Source organism: Somniosus microcephalus, chromosome 17, assembly GCF_052327205.1.
Source record: "Somniosus microcephalus isolate GS21.2 chromosome 17, FLI_Smic_1.0, whole genome shotgun sequence".
NCBI lineage: Eukaryota > Metazoa > Chordata > Chondrichthyes > Squaliformes > Somniosidae > Somniosus > Somniosus microcephalus.
The window spans coordinates 60,331,076-60,352,956 of record NC_141003.1 but is presented as its reverse complement, the minus strand read 5'-3'; the positions used below and the strand labels follow the sequence as shown (position 1 = coordinate 60,352,956).

The 21,881-nt window shown below is 39.9% G+C and overlaps 1 protein-coding gene across 3 annotated transcripts in view; it reads right to left on the bottom strand.

The window, feature by feature from the left end:
• Positions 1-21,881, bottom strand: part of rint1 (RAD50 interactor 1) — a 35,531-nt gene that overhangs the window by 1,700 nt on the left and 11,950 nt on the right. For all 3 annotated transcript variants that reach the window (XM_086010488.1, XM_086010487.1, XM_086010489.1), the window contains 9 exons: positions 20,524-20,673; positions 18,184-18,340; positions 14,639-14,749; positions 13,645-13,870; positions 13,160-13,297; positions 7,404-7,603; positions 5,450-5,664; positions 2,420-2,600; positions 832-950 (listed from right to left, as the gene is read on the bottom strand). In XM_086010488.1, coding sequence (XP_085866614.1) covers positions 832-950; positions 2,420-2,600; positions 5,450-5,664; positions 7,404-7,603; positions 13,160-13,297; positions 13,645-13,870; positions 14,639-14,749; positions 18,184-18,340; positions 20,524-20,673 — 1,497 coding nt within the window. The remainder of the gene's footprint in view (positions 1-831; positions 951-2,419; positions 2,601-5,449; positions 5,665-7,403; positions 7,604-13,159; positions 13,298-13,644; positions 13,871-14,638; positions 14,750-18,183; positions 18,341-20,523; positions 20,674-21,881) is intronic.

Sequence of the window (21,881 nt, the reverse complement as noted above, 5' to 3'; positions counted from 1 at the left end):
CTGGGCAGACAAATACAAATAGAATGAGCAGATATGTGGCAAATACAGTTTAGTGAAGAAACAGCGATCTGGAGGTGGCACTTCGCAAATCTTTTAAAAACAGGACTGCAAGTGGAAAAAGCCACAAAATGGATAAAGGTTTAATATATAGGGGCATTGTGTGCAAAGTCAAGGAGGTGATAAATCTGTAGAAGACATTGATACAAGATAGTTGGGAGTACTGTGGGCACCACATTATCAAAAAACTACTGGAGCCATGGATAGGTGCAATGTAGACTTACTGGGATTATACCAGGAGTGAGAGGATTTAGTCAGAAACTTGAAAAACTAGAGCCATATTCACTGTAGCAAAGAAGATTTAAGGGGAGATCTAGCAAATGTATTCAAAATTTTAAGAGGGTAAGTAATAAAAGATATTTCCATGGGTCAGTAAATTTGTAAAAAGCGGACATAAGTTTAGGATTAGTAATAATAACTCCAGTTTGCAGCCTGTAGTTGCACAGGCACGATAGCCTGAATTGGGCTTTGCTTAATTTTCTGATTCTGAATGGCACCCATTTTCAAGCTTTAATTACTTTGTCAACACATTTAATCTGAAAGTTATAAAACAAGTTTGTCTCAATAATTGCAAAATAGAAGAATGTGAAGCTTTTTACATTAAAAAAAATAATTCCATGTTACGTTAGCATTTGATGAAGATCCTGCTCTTGCCCTCACTGAAATCGATGATCTATTTACACGAGTGTCTGCAGTAAGTTTTTTTAAAAATCTTAGACAATGCTATCAACTGAAGCTGCCAGGAATTATTAGGCTCGCACTCCGTATACTTACTCCTTGAAGTAGTTTTCTGGTCTTTTGCAATAGTGGGCAAACAGTGGGAAAAGATTCCGAGTCATGTCAAACTGCAGCTGTGCTGATCCACCTTCATTAAAGTGATTTGCCAGTATAATCTGTAAAATTGAAAGTGAAAGCAAAAAAATAGAAATTCAGTAGTAACCAACTGCAAAGTGAAAGGCTGCAGCCTTAATAGACACTTATATTTAAATCCCATAGGGGCAATGTATTACACAACTCCAAAACATTAATTCACCCCATAAAACTATGCTGTAGATAATATCCTTCTTTCTACAAAATTTGTACACCTTGTCTTAAATCAACTGGCAAATTATATCATCATTGATAAGCAGGGACTGGGTGACAAATTGTTCTTTCAGCCAAGTGATCAACTGAGAGTATCTTCTCTCTGATGGCTTTAAGAGTCCTATGTAAATGAGTATGAGCACTCAACACAATTGAAAACCATCCATAATTGATACACAATAACATCAAGCAGTTATGAAGATGGCTGTATATTAGAAAGCATCTGGTGTGCAAAGTGGAAACATGCTGGTGCAATGCTTGGTCATTATCTGCAGAAGTGCACAAATTCATGCAAAAAGTGTTGCTAACCAGGTCATGGGACGGGTCCAACAGGAAATGGGATTTGGGGCTGGAGATTCACAGTACCTCTGGTTGATCAAGCTTTGGCAAGACTACTGGAACTGTAGGTTTTATTGCAAGAGATAAGGATGAGCCTATAGGAAGCTTTAATTACACCTCAGTACTATGTGTATTGGGCTCCACCCTATAGGAATAATATTGAGGCTTTAGAGAGGGTACAACACCAATTCACTAGGATGGTGCCTGCTATTAGGAAATACAAGTATGAAGACTCGAAAAATTGGGTCTTTTTGGTTCGAACAATATGGGCGTGTTTAAAATTATGAAAGGATGGGACAGAGTAGATAGTTGAGGGGGCCATAGATACAAGACTAAGTGTAAGAGAAACTTATTTACACACTTATTTTGTGAGGCTGTGGAATTCACTTTCAGACTTAATGGTTGAGGCAAAAACTATGTCAACATTCAAGATTAGATTGGATAGGTGGATTAAGGAAAAGGGGTTATAGGGATATGGGTAAATGTGATTAGGACTATTTGCTCTTATGGAGGATAAACACCAACACAACCTGTTTGAGCCAAATGGTCTGTTTCCATGTTGGAACTTCTATGTATTTTGGAACTTACATATGCATATGTAGCTTGATCTTTTTTATATATTGATACAAAATCAGCTAGGGAATACATACACACCTATTATTCTATATGAAATTCAAAAGTTTAAATATTATTTGATCAGAATCATTGTTTCCTGTATTTTACTGGTTTGGAAATAGTCATTGAAAAAGTTTACAAAGCAAACTTTTTTTGAAATCCCACATCACAGATTAAGTTTTCTTTATTTAAATCGCTGATGAGATGATTCAATGCATAAGGCACAACAGCTAAAATGTTTAAGCAAGTTTATAATCATAGTACAAGTCTTATTTGTTCTTTTAAAAAAAAAAAAAAAAAAAAATTTCATTTGTTCGTTTCTTACATCCTGGTAGATGAACAAGTCCAGCTTCTCAGCAAGCATTTGCCAAAAAGATTTAAAAAGCGAGTGACAGAGTTGCTGCTCCAGCTGCAGCAAGAGGTCTCGAAGAGTCAGTAACATTGGACAAGCTGAACTAGACAAACACATCACTGCCTGGTCTGACTGAGATGGCAAAAACAACCACCTATAAAATAAATAACCAGTATTAGTGATCCTGTAGTTCGATTACTTACATACACACACTATCGAAGAACTTTGAATTCCTAAAGTTCTGGAATGTATGGAGATTAAAACCTTGACCTGATGAGTAGCAGTTACTCTATGCAAACTGACAGTGATGCCATGCATCTTCAACTGAACAAACACCAGCAGCAGTAGCATGTAATTTTATTAAAAAATAAACCAGGTATTGGCAGTATAATTTGACCATTATCGCTAGGATCAGCGAGTTATTGCAGCCACGACAGAAGATGTATTTGGCGGAGACTGGACCTTGAAGAAGTAAGTCATATACAAAGTTTCAGAAAACTGCCATATGATATTGTAGATGGTTCCATGTCTCAACTTGACATGCATCCAATAAGAATATATTTGAATAATAAATGTTGTTGCTGTAAAAGAATAGCACCCGATAAAACATTCTTTTTATAATGGGAGGCTTTCCCCATTTGTGTTGGGTTGGGGGTGGGGCAGCAGAGAGCGAGACAGACAGAGAAAAAGGTTTATCAATATCTCAGTCGAGACACAAAATCCCCAGAGTAACCTCATCATCATGTATTGTACAAATCGACAGTACACAATAGACAACTATGGAACACTTAACCCAGAAGTGTAGGAGACTATCACACAAAATATATATATATTTTTTTTTTAAAAGAGGGATTTTCCAGGACTCGTGTTATTTACTGGCAAACTACTCGAATTTAACATTTTTTATGCCTACAAATGATCCAGCTTGGGAGTATAAAACCTCCTGCCGTAAGTAATGTCTGTCTAACCAGATCAAGTGTAACGAGGTGTAACCTTGTAATGAACTGCTTTTTGACCAATATTAAATATCATGATCTAATATTGGCTCATTATAATCAAATATTAATTGCTTTAATAGAGCCCTTGGTGGATCTGGCTCAGGATATTGTACAGGAAAGCACTTCATTAATCCTTGAAAGTTTGATCAGAATTGTTAATAATGGCCCCAGTAACCATAACATGAATGCTTTGTATTCCTTGGAGAATTTGTTAAACTTTAACATTGCCATGTCGTTTAAGAACTTTATCAGAGCTAATCCCTATGCAGTTCATTCAAGCAACGTTCAGTTACACCCTTTTTATTTTAAACACTGCATACATTTGTTACTTTTAAAGTCTCAGTACCAGGCCTATTGCTGTTAATCAAATTTGATAATGTCCTTAGAGAGTTTGGGATTAAACTTCTGTAAGTGAACCAAATTTCTGCAGTTTATTAAATTGATCAATTCAGATCCTACATGTCATGTCACAATTGACCAAACTAAACTTGAAACTCTGTTTTGAAATAAATTTAATGGCCTGGATTTTGCTCTCGGCAGCGAAGGAACGGCACTCGCTGTTCGCCTCGTTGACAGCTGCCCACAGACTTATCGCGGCGGTGATTTCCTCTAATCTGGCATTTTTCCAGCGCGGCGCCCTCTACAGGGTATCTGTGGCATGTGTGAGCAGTGCAAGCAATAGAGAGGCTCTTCAAACAATCAGATTGAAGAATCCTCACTGAGACAGAGTCTAAACCAGGAAGTATAAAGCAGAAAATATAAAATTAGATTTAAATGATGTACAAAAAACTAAAATACAGATGGGATTAAGGGAAAGAGATAAAAGAGACAGAAAAAGTAAAAACAAAGTATTTTAATTATTTTTAACATCTCCCAACACTAATTTTCTTCTGAGGGAATGAGACTCTACACTTGTAAAGTTAATTTTTCAGGGCCACAGAGGTTGTTCGGTAGTAATTATCACTTATCACATCGTTAAAAACTCACTACTGGATGCACCAGCCCTAACTTTTTCTGCTGTTTTTAGTGCAGCATTTCAAGGCCAAATCTATTGGCAAGGACTGCAACAGCGCACCCTGTGGAGGAGCGAGGAATCTTTCACAGCAACTTCTGGATTTCCGCATTAAACTGCGCATGTACGTACTCCAGAAGTTGCTGTCAGATTTACTCCATTATAACTGTGAGCACTGCGAGCCTCGCCATTATTCTCATTGCAAATTCCAGGCCAATATGTTGAGTTTCACCAATGGTTCAGTGAGTAAGTGGACACCAGTGTATGACCCCGAGGCAGATAAGCCTGGAATTTCCCAAGTTTCATTCCTGGTCTGGATTAAGTTAGTTGACTGCGGCAGGGACTCCAAACACTATGCAGAGACCCCAAGTGGAAAGTACAAATATGGATGTCAGGCAAGGCCAAAATAAGACATGGTTGTGACATTCACTAACTAGGTTCATGGAGACTGCCCAGCTTGGGTGAAGTTCCAGAAAGCTGCCAGTACCCCGACACGACACTACCTTCAGGAGCAAAGGGGAAAAAACTGAAGTGGGGAAGTGACGGGTGCAGAATTCAACCTGTAAAATTTAAGCATGGATTCCTGACTTTCCCAAAAATACTAACTGTACTGTACCTCTGCCTACTTACTACAGAAGTTTTGAAATAAGTCAAATCCTTCTTTTCGTTATTCATAACTAAATAGTGTTTGTTTCCTTTAATGACCATTGCAGTATAATGGATGGATTTCAAGGCATCAGCAAAACCATGATTTTTAACTTTCTCCCAACCTGGCCTTGCCCGACATCCATATTTGTACTTTCGACTTGGGGTGAGAAGCCATCAATTTCCTTTGTTTTTTTGTACAATCTCTCCTCCCCCTATTGATACCATAGAGTTTAATAGTTTTTAAAATATTCAATGCCAATTTTAACATTTTAATCTTAATGGGTTAAATGACATTCATTTCTGCAGTTATACATGGCAATGCAATATAGTAGCCTCAATATTCACCTTTCCTTCTTGTAAGGTTTTGCTTTGTCCTTCACTTCTCTGAAGACATGCTCTACTTGTCGTGTCAACATGTCATATCGGAGACGCTCTAGTAAGTCAATCATATTATCAAAGACCGAGCTTTCGAGAGAGGCAAGCTGGCCGAGCTGTAACTCAGTCATGGTGTTGCTATCTCCACAAACCTCAAGTGCTGCTTGCTGAAGCTGCAGGAAGAACTACACAGAAGGGAAATAAATTTCTAAACTTCAAAAATAGTTCTTTGATCCAATTTCCCCCTTAATTACTAAAATCACTTGGCTTAGCAATTTAAAAAGAAAGGTTGTAAGTGATCCAACATTCTCTAAACTGCACCCGCAACTTGTTTTTTCCCCACAGATTAACAAAATTATATATTTGAAATATTGTACTAGTAACATTTAGTGCACAATCTAGACTAACACTGGAAATTTTGCATTTTAAAAGGGCTATCCTTTCAAATGACTGTTTAACTGAGATAACAACAGAAAACGCTGGAAAAACTCAGCAGGCCAGGCAACATCCGTTAAGAGAGAAACAGAGTTAACGTTTCAGGTCGAAACCCTTCTTCAGAACTGAGAAAAAAAAAAGCAGGAAATGAGACAGATTGAAAAGCGGGTTTGGGGGCTGGGAAATGGGGGAGGGGATGAAAGAACAAAAGGGAATGTCTGAGAGGTGAAGAGACATTAAAAGATATTAAAGGCGAGACGAGATGGTAATAGGACAGGTAAAGAGACAAAGGATGGCTCTAGAAAAAGTGTGAAATGCGCTGGCAGAATGAGAGACAGCTGCCATGTGGGAGAGAAAAAAAAAGGAAAAAGCACAAATCAAACGTGTGGATAAAAAATATACAAAAATATAATGGGGGCCGAGGTTATGATCTGAAATTGTTGAACTCGATATCGAGTCCAGAAGGCTGTAAAGTGCCTAATTGGAAGAGGAGGTGCTGTTCCTCGAGCTTAAGCTGAGCTTCCATGGAACAATGCAAGAGGCCGCAGACGCTGAAGTCTGAGTGGGAATGGAGCGGTGAATTGAAATGACAGGCGACCGGAAGCTCGGGGTCACCCTTACGGACTGAACGGAGGTGTTCCGCAAAGCGGTCACCCAATCTGCGTTTGGTCTCCCCAATGTAGAGGAGACCGCATCGTGAGCAGCGAATACAGTATACTAAATTGCAAGAAGTACAAGTAAATCGCTGTTTCACCTGGAAGGGGTGTTTGGGGCCCTGGGAAGGGGGGAGGTATTGGGGCAGGTGTTGCATCTCCTGCGCTTGCACGGGAAGGTGCCGGGCGAAGGGGAAGGGGTGCTGGGGGTAATAGAGGAGTGGACTAGGGTATGTCGGAGGGAGCTGTCCCTACGGAATGCTGAAAGGGGAGGGGAAGATGCGTTTGGTGGTGGGATCACGTTGGAGGTGGCGGAAATGGCGGAGGATGATCCGTTGAATGTGGAGGCTGGTGGGGTGAAAGGTGAGGCAACCCTATCGTGGTTCCGGGAGGGAGGGGCAGGGGTGAGGGCAGAAGTGCGGGAAATAGAACGGACACGGTCGAGGGCCGTGTCAACCACGGTAGAGTAACTGAGACCTTGTCTGCCCGTTCTGATAGTTAAAGATCCCTGATCAACAATCACCGCCAAAAACAGATTAACTGGTCACTCATCTGCTATTTATAGAATCATGCTGTGTACAAAATGGCTGCCACATTAACAGTTCAAAGTAATTAATTGCTTGCGAAGCACTTTGAAAGGTTTGATAGATGTGATTGGGCATCATATAAACAGAAGCCTTTCACTTAATGCCATAATGATATGTCAACCTACTCTAGTCTACATTACTAGAGATACTTAAAGCATATATACAGTTATTTTGAAACAGATGTATTCTTTCTTGCCATCAAACCAAAATTTTCCAAAATTACTACTGCAGAGGTATGAATGTTCTTACCACATTGTCTGCCCAATCAGCTAGCACCGCTGCTATATAGTTGACAGCATTCAGAATGGCACAGTAGCGGGATCCTAGAGGCGAACGGGTCTCCTCCTTCATCACTTGAGTTAGACGAATCCTGAAATCATCAATCAGCTCTTTCTGTAGTTCCAAAAACTGCAGTTTTCGGGTAGCTGTTGGAAGGCCCTTGTACCGATCTGTAAAGATAAACATGAAAATCTAGCGATGTTGCAATTCAGAAATATAAAATTGAAGAAATGGAAAAGCAAACATTATGTACACAAAAAAATCTCTGCAGTTTGGCTCCATTGCATTTAATAAACACAAAATTCTTTTTTTTAATTTTAAATTCCTGGACCAGTATGTCGAGGAACCAACGAGAGATCAGGCCATCTTAGACTGGGTATTATGTAATGAGAAAGGATTAATTAACAATGTTGTTGTGCGAGGCCCCTTGGGGAGGAGCGATCATAATATGATCGAATTCTTCATTAAGATGGAGAGTGAAGTAGTTGACTCAGAGACTAGGGTCCTGAATTTAAATAAAGGAAACTACGATGGTATGAGGTGCGAGTTGGCTAGGATGGATTGGGGAACGTTACTTAAAGGGTTGATGGTGGATAGGCAATGGCAAACATTTAAAGATCGCATGGATGAACTATAGAATTTGTTCATCCCTGTCTGGCATAAAAATAAAACAAAAAAAGGTGGCACAACCGTGGCTAACAAGGGAAATTAGGGACAGCATAAGATCCAAGGAGAGGACATATAAATTGGCCAGAAAAACAGCAAGCCTGAGGATTGGGAGCAGTTTAGGATACAGCAAAGGAGGACAAAAGGATTAATTAAGTGGGGGACAATAGAGTATGAAAGTAAGCTTTCAGGGAACATAAAAACTGACTGTAAAAGCTTCTATAGATATGTGAAGAAAAAAGGATTGGTGAAGTCAAGCGTAGGTCCCTTCAGTCAGAATATGGGGAATTTATAATGGGGAACAAAGAAATGGCTGACCAATTAAATACATACTTTGGTTCTGTCTTCACAAAGGAGGACACAAATAACATCCTAGTGATGTCAGGGAACATAGGGTCTAATGAGAGCGAGGAACTGAATAAAATCAGTATTTGTAGGGAAATGGTGTTAGGGAAATTGACAGGATTGAAGGCCGATAAATCCCCAGGGCCTGATAATCTACATCCTAGGGTAATTAAGGAAGTGGCCCTAGAAATAGTAGATGCATTGCTGGTCATCTTCCAAAATTCTATAGACTCTGGCACAGTTCCCATGGATTGGAGGGTGGCTAATGTAACCCCACTATTTAAAAAAGGTGGTAGAGAGAAAACAGGGAATTATAGACCGGTAAGCCTGACATCGGTAGTGGGGAAAATGCTAGAGTCCATTATAAAAGATGTAATAGCAGAGCACTTGGAAAACAGTGACAGGGTCGGACAAAGTCAACATGGATTTACAAAAGGTAAATCATGCTTGACTAATCTACTGGAATTTTTTGAGGATGTAACTGGTAGAATAGATAAGGGAGAACCAGTGGATGTGGTGTATTTGGATTTTCAGAAGGCTTTCAATAAGAGATTAGCATGCAAAGTTAAAGCACATGGGATTGGGGGTAAGGTACTGACTTGGATAGAGAACTGGTTGGCAGACAGGAAGCAAAGAGTTGGAATAAACGGGTCTTTTTCCGAGTGGCAGGCAGTGACTAGTGGGGTACCGCAGGGATCGGTGCTAGGACCCCAGCTATTCACAATATATATTAATGATCTAGACGAGGGAACTAGATGTAATATCTCCAAGTTTGCAGACAACACAAAGCTGGGTGGGCGTCTGTGCTGTGAGGAGGATGCAGAGAAACTCCAGTATGATTTGGACAGGTTGGGTGATTGGGCAGATGCATGGCAGATGCAGTATAATGTGGATAAATGCGAGGTTATCCACTTTGGTGGCAAAAACAGGAAAGCAGATTATCTGAATGGCAAAAGATTGGGAGAAGGGGAAGTACAACAAGACCTGGGTGTCCTTGTGCACCAGTCGCTGAAGATAAGCATGCAGGTGCAGCAGGCGGTTAAGGCGGCAAATGGTATGTTGGCCTTCGTAACGAGAGAATTCGAATACAGGAGCAAGGATGTCTTGCTGCAGTTGTACAGGGCCTTGGTGAGACCACACTTTGAGTATTGTGTGCAGTTTTGGTCGCCTTATCTGAGGAAGGATGTTCTTGCCATGGAGGGAGTGCAGCAAAGATTCACCAGACTGATACCTGGGATGGCAAGAATGACGTATGAAGAGAGATTGGGTCGATTAGGATGTTCCCGATGGCGGGGGAGTCCAGAATCAGGGGCCACAGTCTAAGGATAAGGGGTAAGCCATTTAGAACTGAGATGTGGAGGAATTTCTTCACCCAGAGAGTGGTGAACCTGTGGAATTATCTACCACAGAAGGCAGTTGAGGCCAATTCATTAAATATATTCAAGAAGGAGTTAGATATATTTAAGAAGGAGTTAGATATATTTCTTAAGGCTAAAGGGATCAAGGGATATGGGGAGAAAGCAGGGACAGGGTACTGAATTTGGATGATCAGCCATGATCTCATTAAATGGCGGAGCAGGTTCAAGGGGCCGAATGGCCTACTCCTGCTCCTATCTTCTATGTTTCTATGTAACACTAATACTAATCAAGAGCAAGGATTCAAATGAAAAGAAAACATTTAACCCCCCCACCAAAAAGCACAAAATTCAATCCAATAATGATTCCTGATGGCAGTGTTGGCTTTTTCAGACTGGGTCAGATATAGAAGGCACTCCACCCTTTAAATACTCACTTTCTTGAAAATAATCTTTCTGTATTTTAATTGAAAAAATCAAATCCCGATATTTGAGTGTTTTTAAAAATAAAACATTAATTAACAGTTTCTAAGTAAAATGATGGGAATGATTTACGTGACCTCATCCTCACCAATCTACCTACTGCAGACACATCTGTCCACAACAGCACTGATAGGATTGACCACCGCACAGTATTTGTGAAGACGAAGTCTCGCCTTCACAGTGAGGACAGCCTCTATTGTGAAGTTTAGCACTGATATACCTATCAATTCCTCCAATAAAAGGCGAAGAGTTACGAAGGTGACTAAAGGTTTTTATTGACTAAATAACAGAGCCCACTCTCGTGGGTGATCCGATCCAAGCAGGAGGAATACCAGCCAGTCGCTCACCTTTATACCTGGCCTGGTGGGTGGAGCCAAGGCGGAGTCGGCAGTGGTCATCCCAGGTATAGCAGTGTGGCAAGAGGCGACCTCGTACCGTGATACAATAGTGGTCAGTGATACAGTTATAACGAACAGTGGTGAACAGTGCTAACTACTAACAGTGATACGATAGTGAACGTGGTTTACCACAAGCACAAAACTGGGAAAATATATGAGGCACTGTGGGCCATCAAAGGCAGCAGAATTGTATATCAGCACAATCTGTAATCTCATGGTCCAGTATATCTCTCACACCTCCATCATCATCAAGCCAGTAGACCAACTCTGGTTCAATGGAGAGTGTAGAAAGTCATGCCAGGAGCAGCGCCAAGCATACCTTAGAATGAGGCAAAAACATAATGAAGCTACAACAGGGCTACCTGTATGCTAAAGACTAAAGGCAGCAAGCAGGCTATAGACAAAGCTAAAAGGTCCCACGACCAACAGATTAGAACAAAGCTCTGTAGTCCTCCAGTAGAGACTGGTGGTAGACAAAGGCAACTAACAGGAGGAGGAAGGTGCATGAATATCCCCGTCCTTAACCATGGTGGAGCCCAGCACGAGTGCAAGACACAGGTTGAAATTTGCAAGCATCTTCAGCCAAGTGGATTATCCTAATCAACCTCCTCCCACCATCACAGACACCAATGTTCAGCTAATTCAGTTCACAACACACATTAGGAAGTGGTTGAGTACACTGGACACAGCGAAGGCTATGGGCTCTGACAGCATCCTGGCTGTAGCACTTAAATCATGAACAAAACTAGCCAATCTATTTCAGTGCAATTATGACACTGGAATCTACCCACTAACATGGAAAATTGCTCAGGTATATCCTATCCAGAAAAAGGACAAATCTAGCCCAGCCAATTACCATCCTATCAGCCTCCTCCCAATCATCAAAGTAGTCAACAAGCAACAGACCCTCACCAATAGCCTGATACTCAGTTTAGTTTCGCCAGAACAACTGTGCTACAGAATCACACAGCCCTGATCCAGACATGGACACAAGAGCTAAATGCCAGGAGAGTAATTGCCCACATCAAAGCAGCCCTAGAAGAGGTGAAATCACTAGGAGTCAGTCACCCTCCAGTGCCTGGAGTCATATCTGACACAAAGGAAAACAGTCATGATTGTTGGAGACCAATCATTGGAACCCTAGGACATTGCTGCCTCAGGGCAGCCTTCTTAACCCAAATATCAACAGCAGCTTCATCAATGACCTTCCCTCAGTCAGAAGGTCAGGAGTGTGGCTGTTCGTAGAAAATTCTACAATGCTCAGCTCCATTGACAACTCCTCCAATAATGAAGCAGCCCATCCCAGCCTACAGCAGGACTCACACAACATCCAAGCTTGAGCTGACAAATGACAGATAAAATTCAAGCTATACAAGTGTCAGGCAATGAGCATCTCCAGCAAGAAAAGGCCCAACCAGCTTCCGCCTTCAATGGCATCACAATTGCCAAGTCCCTTACCCCCACCATCAACATCTGGGATGTCATCATTTCCCAGAAATTGAACTGGACCAGTCATATCAACACAGTGGCTATAATAGCAAGGCAAAGGCTGATACTTTACAACAAGTGGCTCACCTCCTGACCTATCAATGCCTCTCCGCGTACAAGACTCAAAGTCGGGAGGGTGATGAAATACCAGCCACTCACCTGGATGGGTGCTGCCACAACTTTCAAAAAATGTAACACCATCAAGGTGCTTGATTGGCATCCCTGCCACCAAACTCAATACAGTATACACCCTGCCACCACCTCTCAGTCACACAATCTCTGCCACAGAGAAGAAAAAGAGCAGCAATGTAATGGAAACACTATTACCACCAGATCGCTCTCCAAGTCACACACAATCCTGACTTGAACATTTATCAGTGTTCCTTTATTGTCACTGGGTCAAAATCCTGGAGTTCCCTATCTAACACCATTATGAGATCACCGTCAACACATGCCTGCAGAGGTTCAAGAAGTCCCACCACCACCTTCTCAGGGCAGCTAGGAATGGGCAATAAATGCGACCTTTTTTTTTTAAGGATTTAATGGAATATACGGAACATACTGCATTATTAAAAAAAAGTAACATATTTGTGATAAAGTTGAGTTGAGTATTCTGTATGTTTTTTCTTTTGGTGTTCATCAAAGTGAAGGGTGCCAACTATGGGAAAGCAACTAGTCAAAGATGAATAAGGTTAGACAAATATTCTATAGTTTTTCTCAATTATCTTTGTTGGATAGGGGGAAACTTTGTAGTCAAGAAATTAAATGAGTTGAGCAAAGTTCATGCCAGGGTGGGTGAATTATACCTTTTGCTGTGAAAGCAAAGGGGTTGAGGGCCTGAAAGTTATTTTCTCCTTCCATGCCTTCTTATAGTCAATACCTACTTTGGTGAAATGGATACCGAGTTCTACAGAGCAGCCTTGCAAATATACATTACAATATACTTGGGACACAACCAAGTAAAGTACTAAACCTCATCAGTCTGCTTTACCTGTAATAACTAGAAGAAGTGTCATGAATGTTTCAGCACAATCTGGAGCTTTCATCTCATCTACATCAGTGATGTCCTTATACTGGGATGTCCATGCAGCTTCTGAAGACAACACAGAGTCCATCTTTTCTAAAGCAACTGAAAGCCAAGAACGAACACAATAATTTATATCTTCATCAAACATGGGTGCCTGTGAATTGGTGTTAATTTTTAAACACAAGAAATATATGTGCATGTATTTTGCTTCAATATCATTTATCACTTTACACATGTAACGGGTTTCTAAAATATTATTTATCCAATAGAATTTCCATACAACAGTGAATCAACTATATATACATTAAACAGTAAGATATTAAATTGCACTGGACCTGTCAGACTGATTCACTGATATTGGATGCCCTATAGAAAAATGAGTTCCAGAATTACTCTTCGACTACAGCCTACATTTTTACTAGATCTCTCAATGTTCCATTTGTGCTTACATTTTCTTTCCACTGTCAACCATTTCTGAAAGCAGGTCTCTTCTGAAAGGATGTGCATACAGCTTGGGAGGTTGTCAAGGTAGCCATAAGCACTATGCAGCTCTTTCTCAAACAACAATATTTCATCTACCATGTGACAAAATAGGCCATCATCATAGAGGAGCCTGGGAATATCAGTAGACATCTTCTCCAAAACCAGCATTACCAGACCTCGTGAGAACTCCAGCTAAAGAACAAGGGCAGGTGGAAACATGTTACTGGAACAATTTAGACTAAACATTGCCAAGTTTCATAATAAGCTTTTGTGAGTAAGGTATGATCTGATAATATGTTCTAGGATTGCACACCCTAATTTCTGGATACAAAGCATAACAAAATATACCATTTTTGCAGCTGCGGAGAAAACATGCAGCAATGTGTAAATACTGTGTGTATGCTAAAAAAGTGAAACTGGTGCAAAATGCTCCAGTTCAGCAGTCCTATCTTTTCCGATCTTAATTTTAAACCTTCAATTGCTGACTTTGTTATCCAAGGAATCATTTATCGGAAATCAGTTCAAAGTCTTCCACTTGTTCGGGTAAATAAAAAAGTTCTTTAAGGCATTATTATCTGTGCAGGTTTTCAAACTCTATGTAACTTCTTAAAAAATGTTTCTAATCTTCTTGTTTGTGGAAATTGCACATCACATTTGGCAAGGGCAGAGATGAGGGAAGAACCAAAGGGGAAAAACAGTAGCAAAATAAGGGATAAATAAAATACTACAGGTTTAAATATCCTCAGCTATCAAAAACAGGTTGGTAGAGATTCTTATTTAATTGACAACTGAAAGTAAAATATTTTTAAAACACTCTCAGTCTTTCATGCTTGTTTAACAAAATTGGGTAACATACAAACAAGGAAACACATCTAAAATAATAAATTAATGATTTCCCCTTTTTTTATATATTTTTTTTTAGAAAGCATAATTTTCTGAATAAACCTTATAGAAACTTACCCTGGCATCCAAAGGAGAGCCTGTTTTATCTACGATGGGCTGAATTTTCTCTTCAAAAAATTTGATATGGTTTCCAATCCACATTAGCACCTGTGTCAGGTACCACTCTGGCTATAAAAATAAATTGAACACATTTGCTACTAGCTCCAATAATATACTATCTGACATTTAAAATAGTTCATGTGCATACTGAAACTTAACATGATTTTTAGAATGCGTGGACTAACAGTCAATTCACAATAGAGGTTAAAACAAAAACATTACACCTACCTTGTTCACGAAGATGAATCTTACTTAAAGGTGACATGCTTAGCTTTCTCAAAATGACAATCCAAAATTTAAAATGACAAATATTTATCAATGCTCACATTGAACTATTTTCTTATGAAACATGTATGAAAATTCGAGAGTTAATGACCTGGCCACTGGAACATCATGGCTGCATTTTCTTTTGCAAATCCACTTGAGGAAAGACATGAAACACTGGACCTTTTCCAATGAAGCAAAGAAGGCTAAGAGATCTAATTTAAGTTTTTAAAATGATGAATGGGGTTCAATAGAGTGAATAGGGAGATGGATTAGGAGACATTTCTTTATGCAGAAGATTGTTGGAGCATGGAATGCTTTGCCACACGGAATAGTTGTGACAGAGACCATTACATCTTTAAAGGGAAAAAAATGGAAAAATATCTTAAACAGAAGATATTTCAAGAGTCAGAGCTGTGGGATTTGTTTTGCATTACTCCAGCAAGAGCTGGAATAGACACGATGGACCAAATGGCCTCCTTCTGTGCTGTAAACTTCAACAAACTATCTTAAATAAGAGGAAATACAACAGAAAATGCTGGAAAAACTCAGCAGGCCAGGCAGCATCCATGGAGAGAGAAAAACAGAGTTAACGTTTCAGGTCGAAGACCTTGCGTCAGAAATAAGAGGTTATGTACAGGTAGAACATTTGAGCAATATTACGCCCATTTATGTGCTCTGTGCCATGAATGGAGGCCACTAGAAATTTAAAATGGTCTTAAAATAATTTAATAATCAGATTTAGCAATAAAAATATCTACACATATCTACAATACTCTTCAAATTTTCTGCATGAAAGGAAATCCTTTTTACTTTTGCCATGATTTTCCAGTGGCTCTGGTTAATGCATGCAGAGTTCAACTGCAGGAGATCTGATTTTGTAGCAATATTTCTAAATACTTAGGGAGATCACCACCCCCCCCCAACATCTACTAAGAATTCATCATTAATAGCCAATTCACCAAAAAATGTATTTAATTTCTAGTTTTCTATGTATGTATGTATTATATATCCTACAAGGTCAGCATGGCAAGATTTTAAGTCTAGTTTCTGCACAAAGCATAAATTGTTTTCAATATTAAAAGTGTAAATTGATTTTTTTCCCCCAGTACAAACTTTCCATCAATATTCATCGGGCTGGATTTTCTGACAAGGTCCGTCCGCACCCGTAGGGGCTGCGCAAGTGCCAGTTTCAGGCATGCGAAGCGTATGCGCTGAAAACCGGCACTTGTGATCTGTCTTGACAGATCATCCGCATGCCCGGGAAAAGTGCCTCTGCAGGTGGAGAGTTGCGCTTTTTGCACAACTTCCGCCCGCTGAAAGGCCATAGAATTCTTAGGCCTGGTAAAAGCAGGCGTAAGGCCAGCTTTTACCAGCTTAAGAGTGTTAAAAAAATAGAAATAAAAATTTTTATAACTCATTTATAAATTAAAAAATATACTCTTCAAAAAGATAAGTTTATTTTTAGCCCCGTAAAAACATTAAAAAAAAATTATTACATTTTTGTTTAAAAGATTTAATTAAATGGAATTTTAATAATGTAATTTTTTTTTAAAATTTATTTAATGTTTTAGTATGTTTTTAAACGTGATCCCCATTCATACTTTTGACAGTTCTGTCTGTACAGACCTGTCAAAAGTATGACGGGCGATTCCCTTCGATTGGTTCGCCTGGCCCACATGTTCCCGGGGCGCTTGCGAACCGCGTGCGCCCCAGGGATACGTGGGCCTCTGCGCATTTCCGACAGGAGAGGCCCAGGATCGGAAGCCTCGGGATCTACAGAACCAGCAGGTAGGTTCGTAGATTTTTTTCCGATCGGAGGCACCCGCCCGCAGGAACTCTCCGATCAGAAATTCAGGGCCATTATGTTTCTTCCCATTACATTTCTTCCCATTACATTGTTTCTATTCACTACCATTTTTTTATAGATTTATACAAATAATAGCTGTAATTGATAGACAAAATGATTTTTGCCCTATTATAAAAATAAACTGGTTTGATTTTCTTCTGCAATTCCTGTCATGAAAAATGTAATCTGGTAGGTCACAAAAATGTGGCATCTTGAAATTTGGATCTACAATATAATCTGGGAGTATGGTGAGTCTTGCAACAATGCAGTAGAACAGTCTCAGGAAGATAGCTGCTGGATGAAGTTCCATTAAAGCATTCCACCCTCTGACTAAACAAGCTGATTTTTTTTATATAAGGACTGGTACAGAAGAGACCAGAATCTATACAAGCCATATCATGGAAGACACATTTGACAGTGGCCTGAATTTTACAATATGATGTTATCAGTGCTCACCGTTATTATGGAGTAAATCGGACAGCAACTTCTGGCGTCTGCACCCGCGCAGTTAAATATGGAAATAACTATCCAATTTGCCCTGCTCCTCCACAAGTTTCGCTACACCAGTATCACACCAATAGACTCGGCATTAAAATACATGAAGGACATGCTTCTGTAGTTACCCAATAAACGCGCCAGAAATAGTTAGGGCTTGTGCATTCAGGTGTACGTGAATAATTACTGCCAAACAACCTCTCTGGCCCATAAAATTGAATTTTACAAGTGTGGAGTCTCATTCCTTCAGAATTTAATTATTGTTGGAGATTTTTTTTAATTAAAAATTACATTTTTTTTTACTTTTTCTTTCTGTCTCTTATCTCAATCTCATCTTTCACTCTCTTTATTTTGTGTTCTGTACATGATTTTACATTGAATTAAATATTCTGACTTACACTTCCTGGTTTAGACTACGTGTCTCAGCGAGGATTCATCAATCTGATTGATTGAAGAGACACACTGTTGCTTGTCCTGTTCACACATTCCACAGATCCCCTGTAGAGGGCGCTGCACTGCGAAGGATCTCTAAATACCGTAAATTGGCACTCAAAAGTCCACAAAATGTCTGTGGGCAGCTGTAAGCGTAATGAACGGCAAGTGCCATTCCTTTACCACTGACCGCAAAATCCAGACCATTGTCTCCACTAGTCAAACTCACAGGATTTGATTTTACACAACTACTGTCGGGTTAATAAATGAAATTAAAATATTGTACAAGCTTGGATTGTTCCTCTCTAAGTCTTTAAATATTTCACTGAAAAACCTCAGGAAAAATAATCTGGGACGGTAAATGTGAGTTAGGCATTTCCAGTTATGGAAGGGTTTATTGTGTTATTCTACCAAGCAAAGCATTCCCACAGTCTTAAATACAAGTTTCAACAAAATGCCAAACCTTGTTTAGCATGTTGGTTTGTCTGTTCCCAGAAAAGTGGTACTTAAATCTCTTCTGTAGTGGTAGCAGCATGAGCTGGATGGGAATTGCAAGAGGCAAGGAAGGAGGAACATCATACTTCTCTGGTAACTGTTTTTGTTTAGTTATTAGTTCATCTCTGCATCAATAAGTTAAGGGCAAATTTGATCTGAGTCGCAAAGAGAATTTTAAAAAATACTCTTCTCCCAAGTACTTCTAAAAAAAAAAAATAAAAAAAAAATGCAATATTCAAGAAGTTTTTACCAGAAACAATTACACCTAATTACTAACAAGATTACTACTTGCACAAAGATTGTCAAACAATAGAAAATGACAACACAATTCAAGTAGGCAAAATACAAACATAGTTTAATAAAACAAAAAAATGACAAACTGCTAGATTGGAAACTATTTTTGAAACTGAAAAATAAAAAAGGCAACTAACAAACCAAGAGCGCTGAAGCAACAGACCTGCCAGATGACAGGTTTATGGTCAGCAAGGAATTTCAATGCACACCATACAGTATTAGGCTTTATTACCGACAAAAACAATCTGATGTAACTTTAACAAATATTTATCACCATCTCCTGGTCAAAAGTAGTTACTACAACAGAAAAGTGATACCTCCAGAAAACACAAACTCCCGAAATTTGCAGTCAGCAGTGAACCAAAGCTTCGCATAAAGATCTCGCGAATTCTATGTTGAGATGTTTGGGTTTTCCGACACATAATTCAAATCAACGGAGTCTAGTGGGAATCCCATAATGCAAGCTGCTGTGACGTCAGCAAGCTGTCGAAGTGGCCAATCAAAATGCAGAATTCTCAGACAGCAAACGCGGAAGTGGGTAAGCTCTTAAAGTTCAAACTTATAAAAAATGTTAGAGAGAGCAAAACAAAGATTGAGGCTCCCACATGGGGAAAAGGCAAACCTGAAATAAAGATGAACAAACTTAGAATTTTTTTTTTTAAGTTTCTTAAATATTTTAATTTTTATTGAAATACAGGAAACTTTGTGTTATCCGGAGGCTAAGTGTCCGGCAAGCTCGAGCCACCGGCAAAAATCAGGAGCCGTTTTGTTAGGTTTTTTTTCTTCTCGTGGCTTTTTTTCCCCAACAGTCAGGCTCTGGAAAGTCTCTCTGAAGCTGTTGCTAAGCTACAGAGACGCTTCCAAGGTACGGGCCGACTGTTTAGAAGCTGTTGCTAAGCAACAGTGTTTGTTGTCAGATACGGAGATGAAAAGCTCCGTATGCTTCAACATTAACACTGGTGTGTCCGGCAGTTTTGAGGGAACAGCAACAGCTCGGTCCCGTCGGTGCCGGATAGCAAAAAGTTTCCTGTAGATAAATTTGACACTGCACAAAATTTAAATTAGTTTTTCAGAGCCATAGCCTTCGTTTAGCAGTAAATACGCTGTTAAAACCCCAGTTACACCTAATCCCTTTGGGTCTAACCTTTAGTGGGGAATTTAACAGCGTAATTACCGCTGAAGAGCCCAAGTTTTTGTCAGTTCCCATGCTCAGAGATTTCGCTGACTGCCAGGTGTGTGTGTGTGTGTGTGTGTGTGTGTGTGTGTGTGTGTGTTGGGGGGGGGGGGGGCACAGCGCAGCCTGTGGAAGAGCAGTGAATGACAGACCACAACTTCAGGATTTTCACGTTAGGCTGCACATGCGCCAAATCCCGAAGTTGCGGTCAGTTTCAAAGGTGAAATGACAGCGAACGCTGCCCGTGCACCGTCATCAGGACCGCAAGTTCCGAGCCAAAGTAAAAATCAAACTAACCAAGTGTTTCTTGCCTGGCCCTAGTCAAAATGGCTTCCCCTATTAAAATTCTAACTATAAGGAAATTGGCAAATTAGACTTAAAATATGTGTCAGCATTTTTTAAATCTGTTTTAACTAAATTTAATACATATCCCTTGCCATGATTTGCTCTGCAAATGTAATCAGCATTCTCAATGACGTTCATTCTTTTCTCCCATTCTCACCTCCATCCGAAGGTAATTTTGTTTATCCCACTAGCATCTTGCTAGTGGCTACTCATCCTCCTCGGGAGGGGTACAAGTCAGTCTGGGCTGCATCATGTGGAAAGGAAGTACAACTCACAGGAGATAAATCTCACAAGAGCACCCCTCCCCCAAGATCATACACCTCCCTGGTGACTGAGAACTGACATCCCTCATCCAATTGAAGCAACTCTGGAACTAAAATCAGAAGTCTTCAAGTTGACATAATGTAATGCAATTTTTCCAGCAATTTTTATTCTGAGGTAAATCCACATGCTAGAAGTAGTATAACTTTACTGATGCCAATTGGGAAAGGATACGACGTCTGCAACTTGAGAAGCTGAGTGAAAAGTGTTTCCAGGTTGTTGTTGAGCTCTGTTGAATTTGCAGCTGATGCCAGTGCAGGAGTCTGGGGCTGTGGAGGTCCAATCAAAGGCCAGTGCAGCTGTTTTAAGATTTCTTCAAAATCACTACACAGAAAAAAATGTTTAAAGATCATTTTCAGAAACAGTATTCACTCTTATAAATGATCTACATTGACAGAACTTCAAAAGGCTCTCAGATAGGAAGAGGAAAATCAGTCAGGCTTCCCACTCCTGACTGTTATCCAGCAATCTCTGATGGAAGTGTACTTGTCACGTGAAAACAGGATTCGGAACAGCAGTGATTCTTCCCCCAGACTACTCTACAGTCAAATAGCATTCCAAAACTTTGTGTCAAGTGAAAATGGCCAGTTTTTGTGGCTCCTGTGGAACTATGCTTAAGCAAGAATCAAGTCCTCAGGAGGGAAGGGGAGAACATTGGCAAGAAAAGCAGAGAAATAAAGAATACCTTGTACTGTACCAGTGTAATACTTTAATTTTATGCATTACCTTATTTATCTCCTTATGTAATCTGGATTTTATTTGATCATTTTCTTTACCCATTCATCCTTTGTTTTTTTTCTGTTCCCAAGCTCTCTTCCCGCCCTTTTATTCTTTGCTGTGCAGCACTTCCCTGATCTCTCAAAGTATCAATGCAATAACTGGCCCATTTCTCAATGTTCCTCTATATGTGCATCTGTGTAATCCCTCCAAACTTCTCCAGTCACAATTGCCCCCAACTGCTCTGCGTCATTGGTCACTGTTCGTACTTTTTGATCTGTGTCCACTCTTTTTGGCCTCAGGTTAGCTCTTCCCCCATGTTAAAAGGCAGTGTACTCGCACTCCCAATGTCACAAAAACTGCTCTATATCGACTATAATCCTATAGCTGATACAAAGCACTTTTTGTGACAGTAGGAAGTCTGAATAAGTTCCACTTCCCATAGGTTCAATGGAACTCCATCTCATATTGGGGAAGACAAGCTGTAAACAAAAGGAAGCTCATGAGACTATAAAGAGATGCTTTGGAAGTTCGCAAGCCAGAGTACAAAAACCAAAGGTGGATGGTGAAAATAAAACAGGGCCGATAACCAGACACAGCCTGATTTTAGCAGCCTTTATGTACAAAAGATAGAATAAAACAGATAGAATAAAAATAAAAAAGTTAGAATGTGCATTTATATAGTGCCTTTCACGACACCCAGCTCTACCTCACTACCTCTTTTCTCGACCCCTCCACGGTGTCTAAATTGTCAGACTGCTTGTCCAACATACAGTTCTGGATGAGCAAAAATTTTCTCCAATTAAATATTGTGG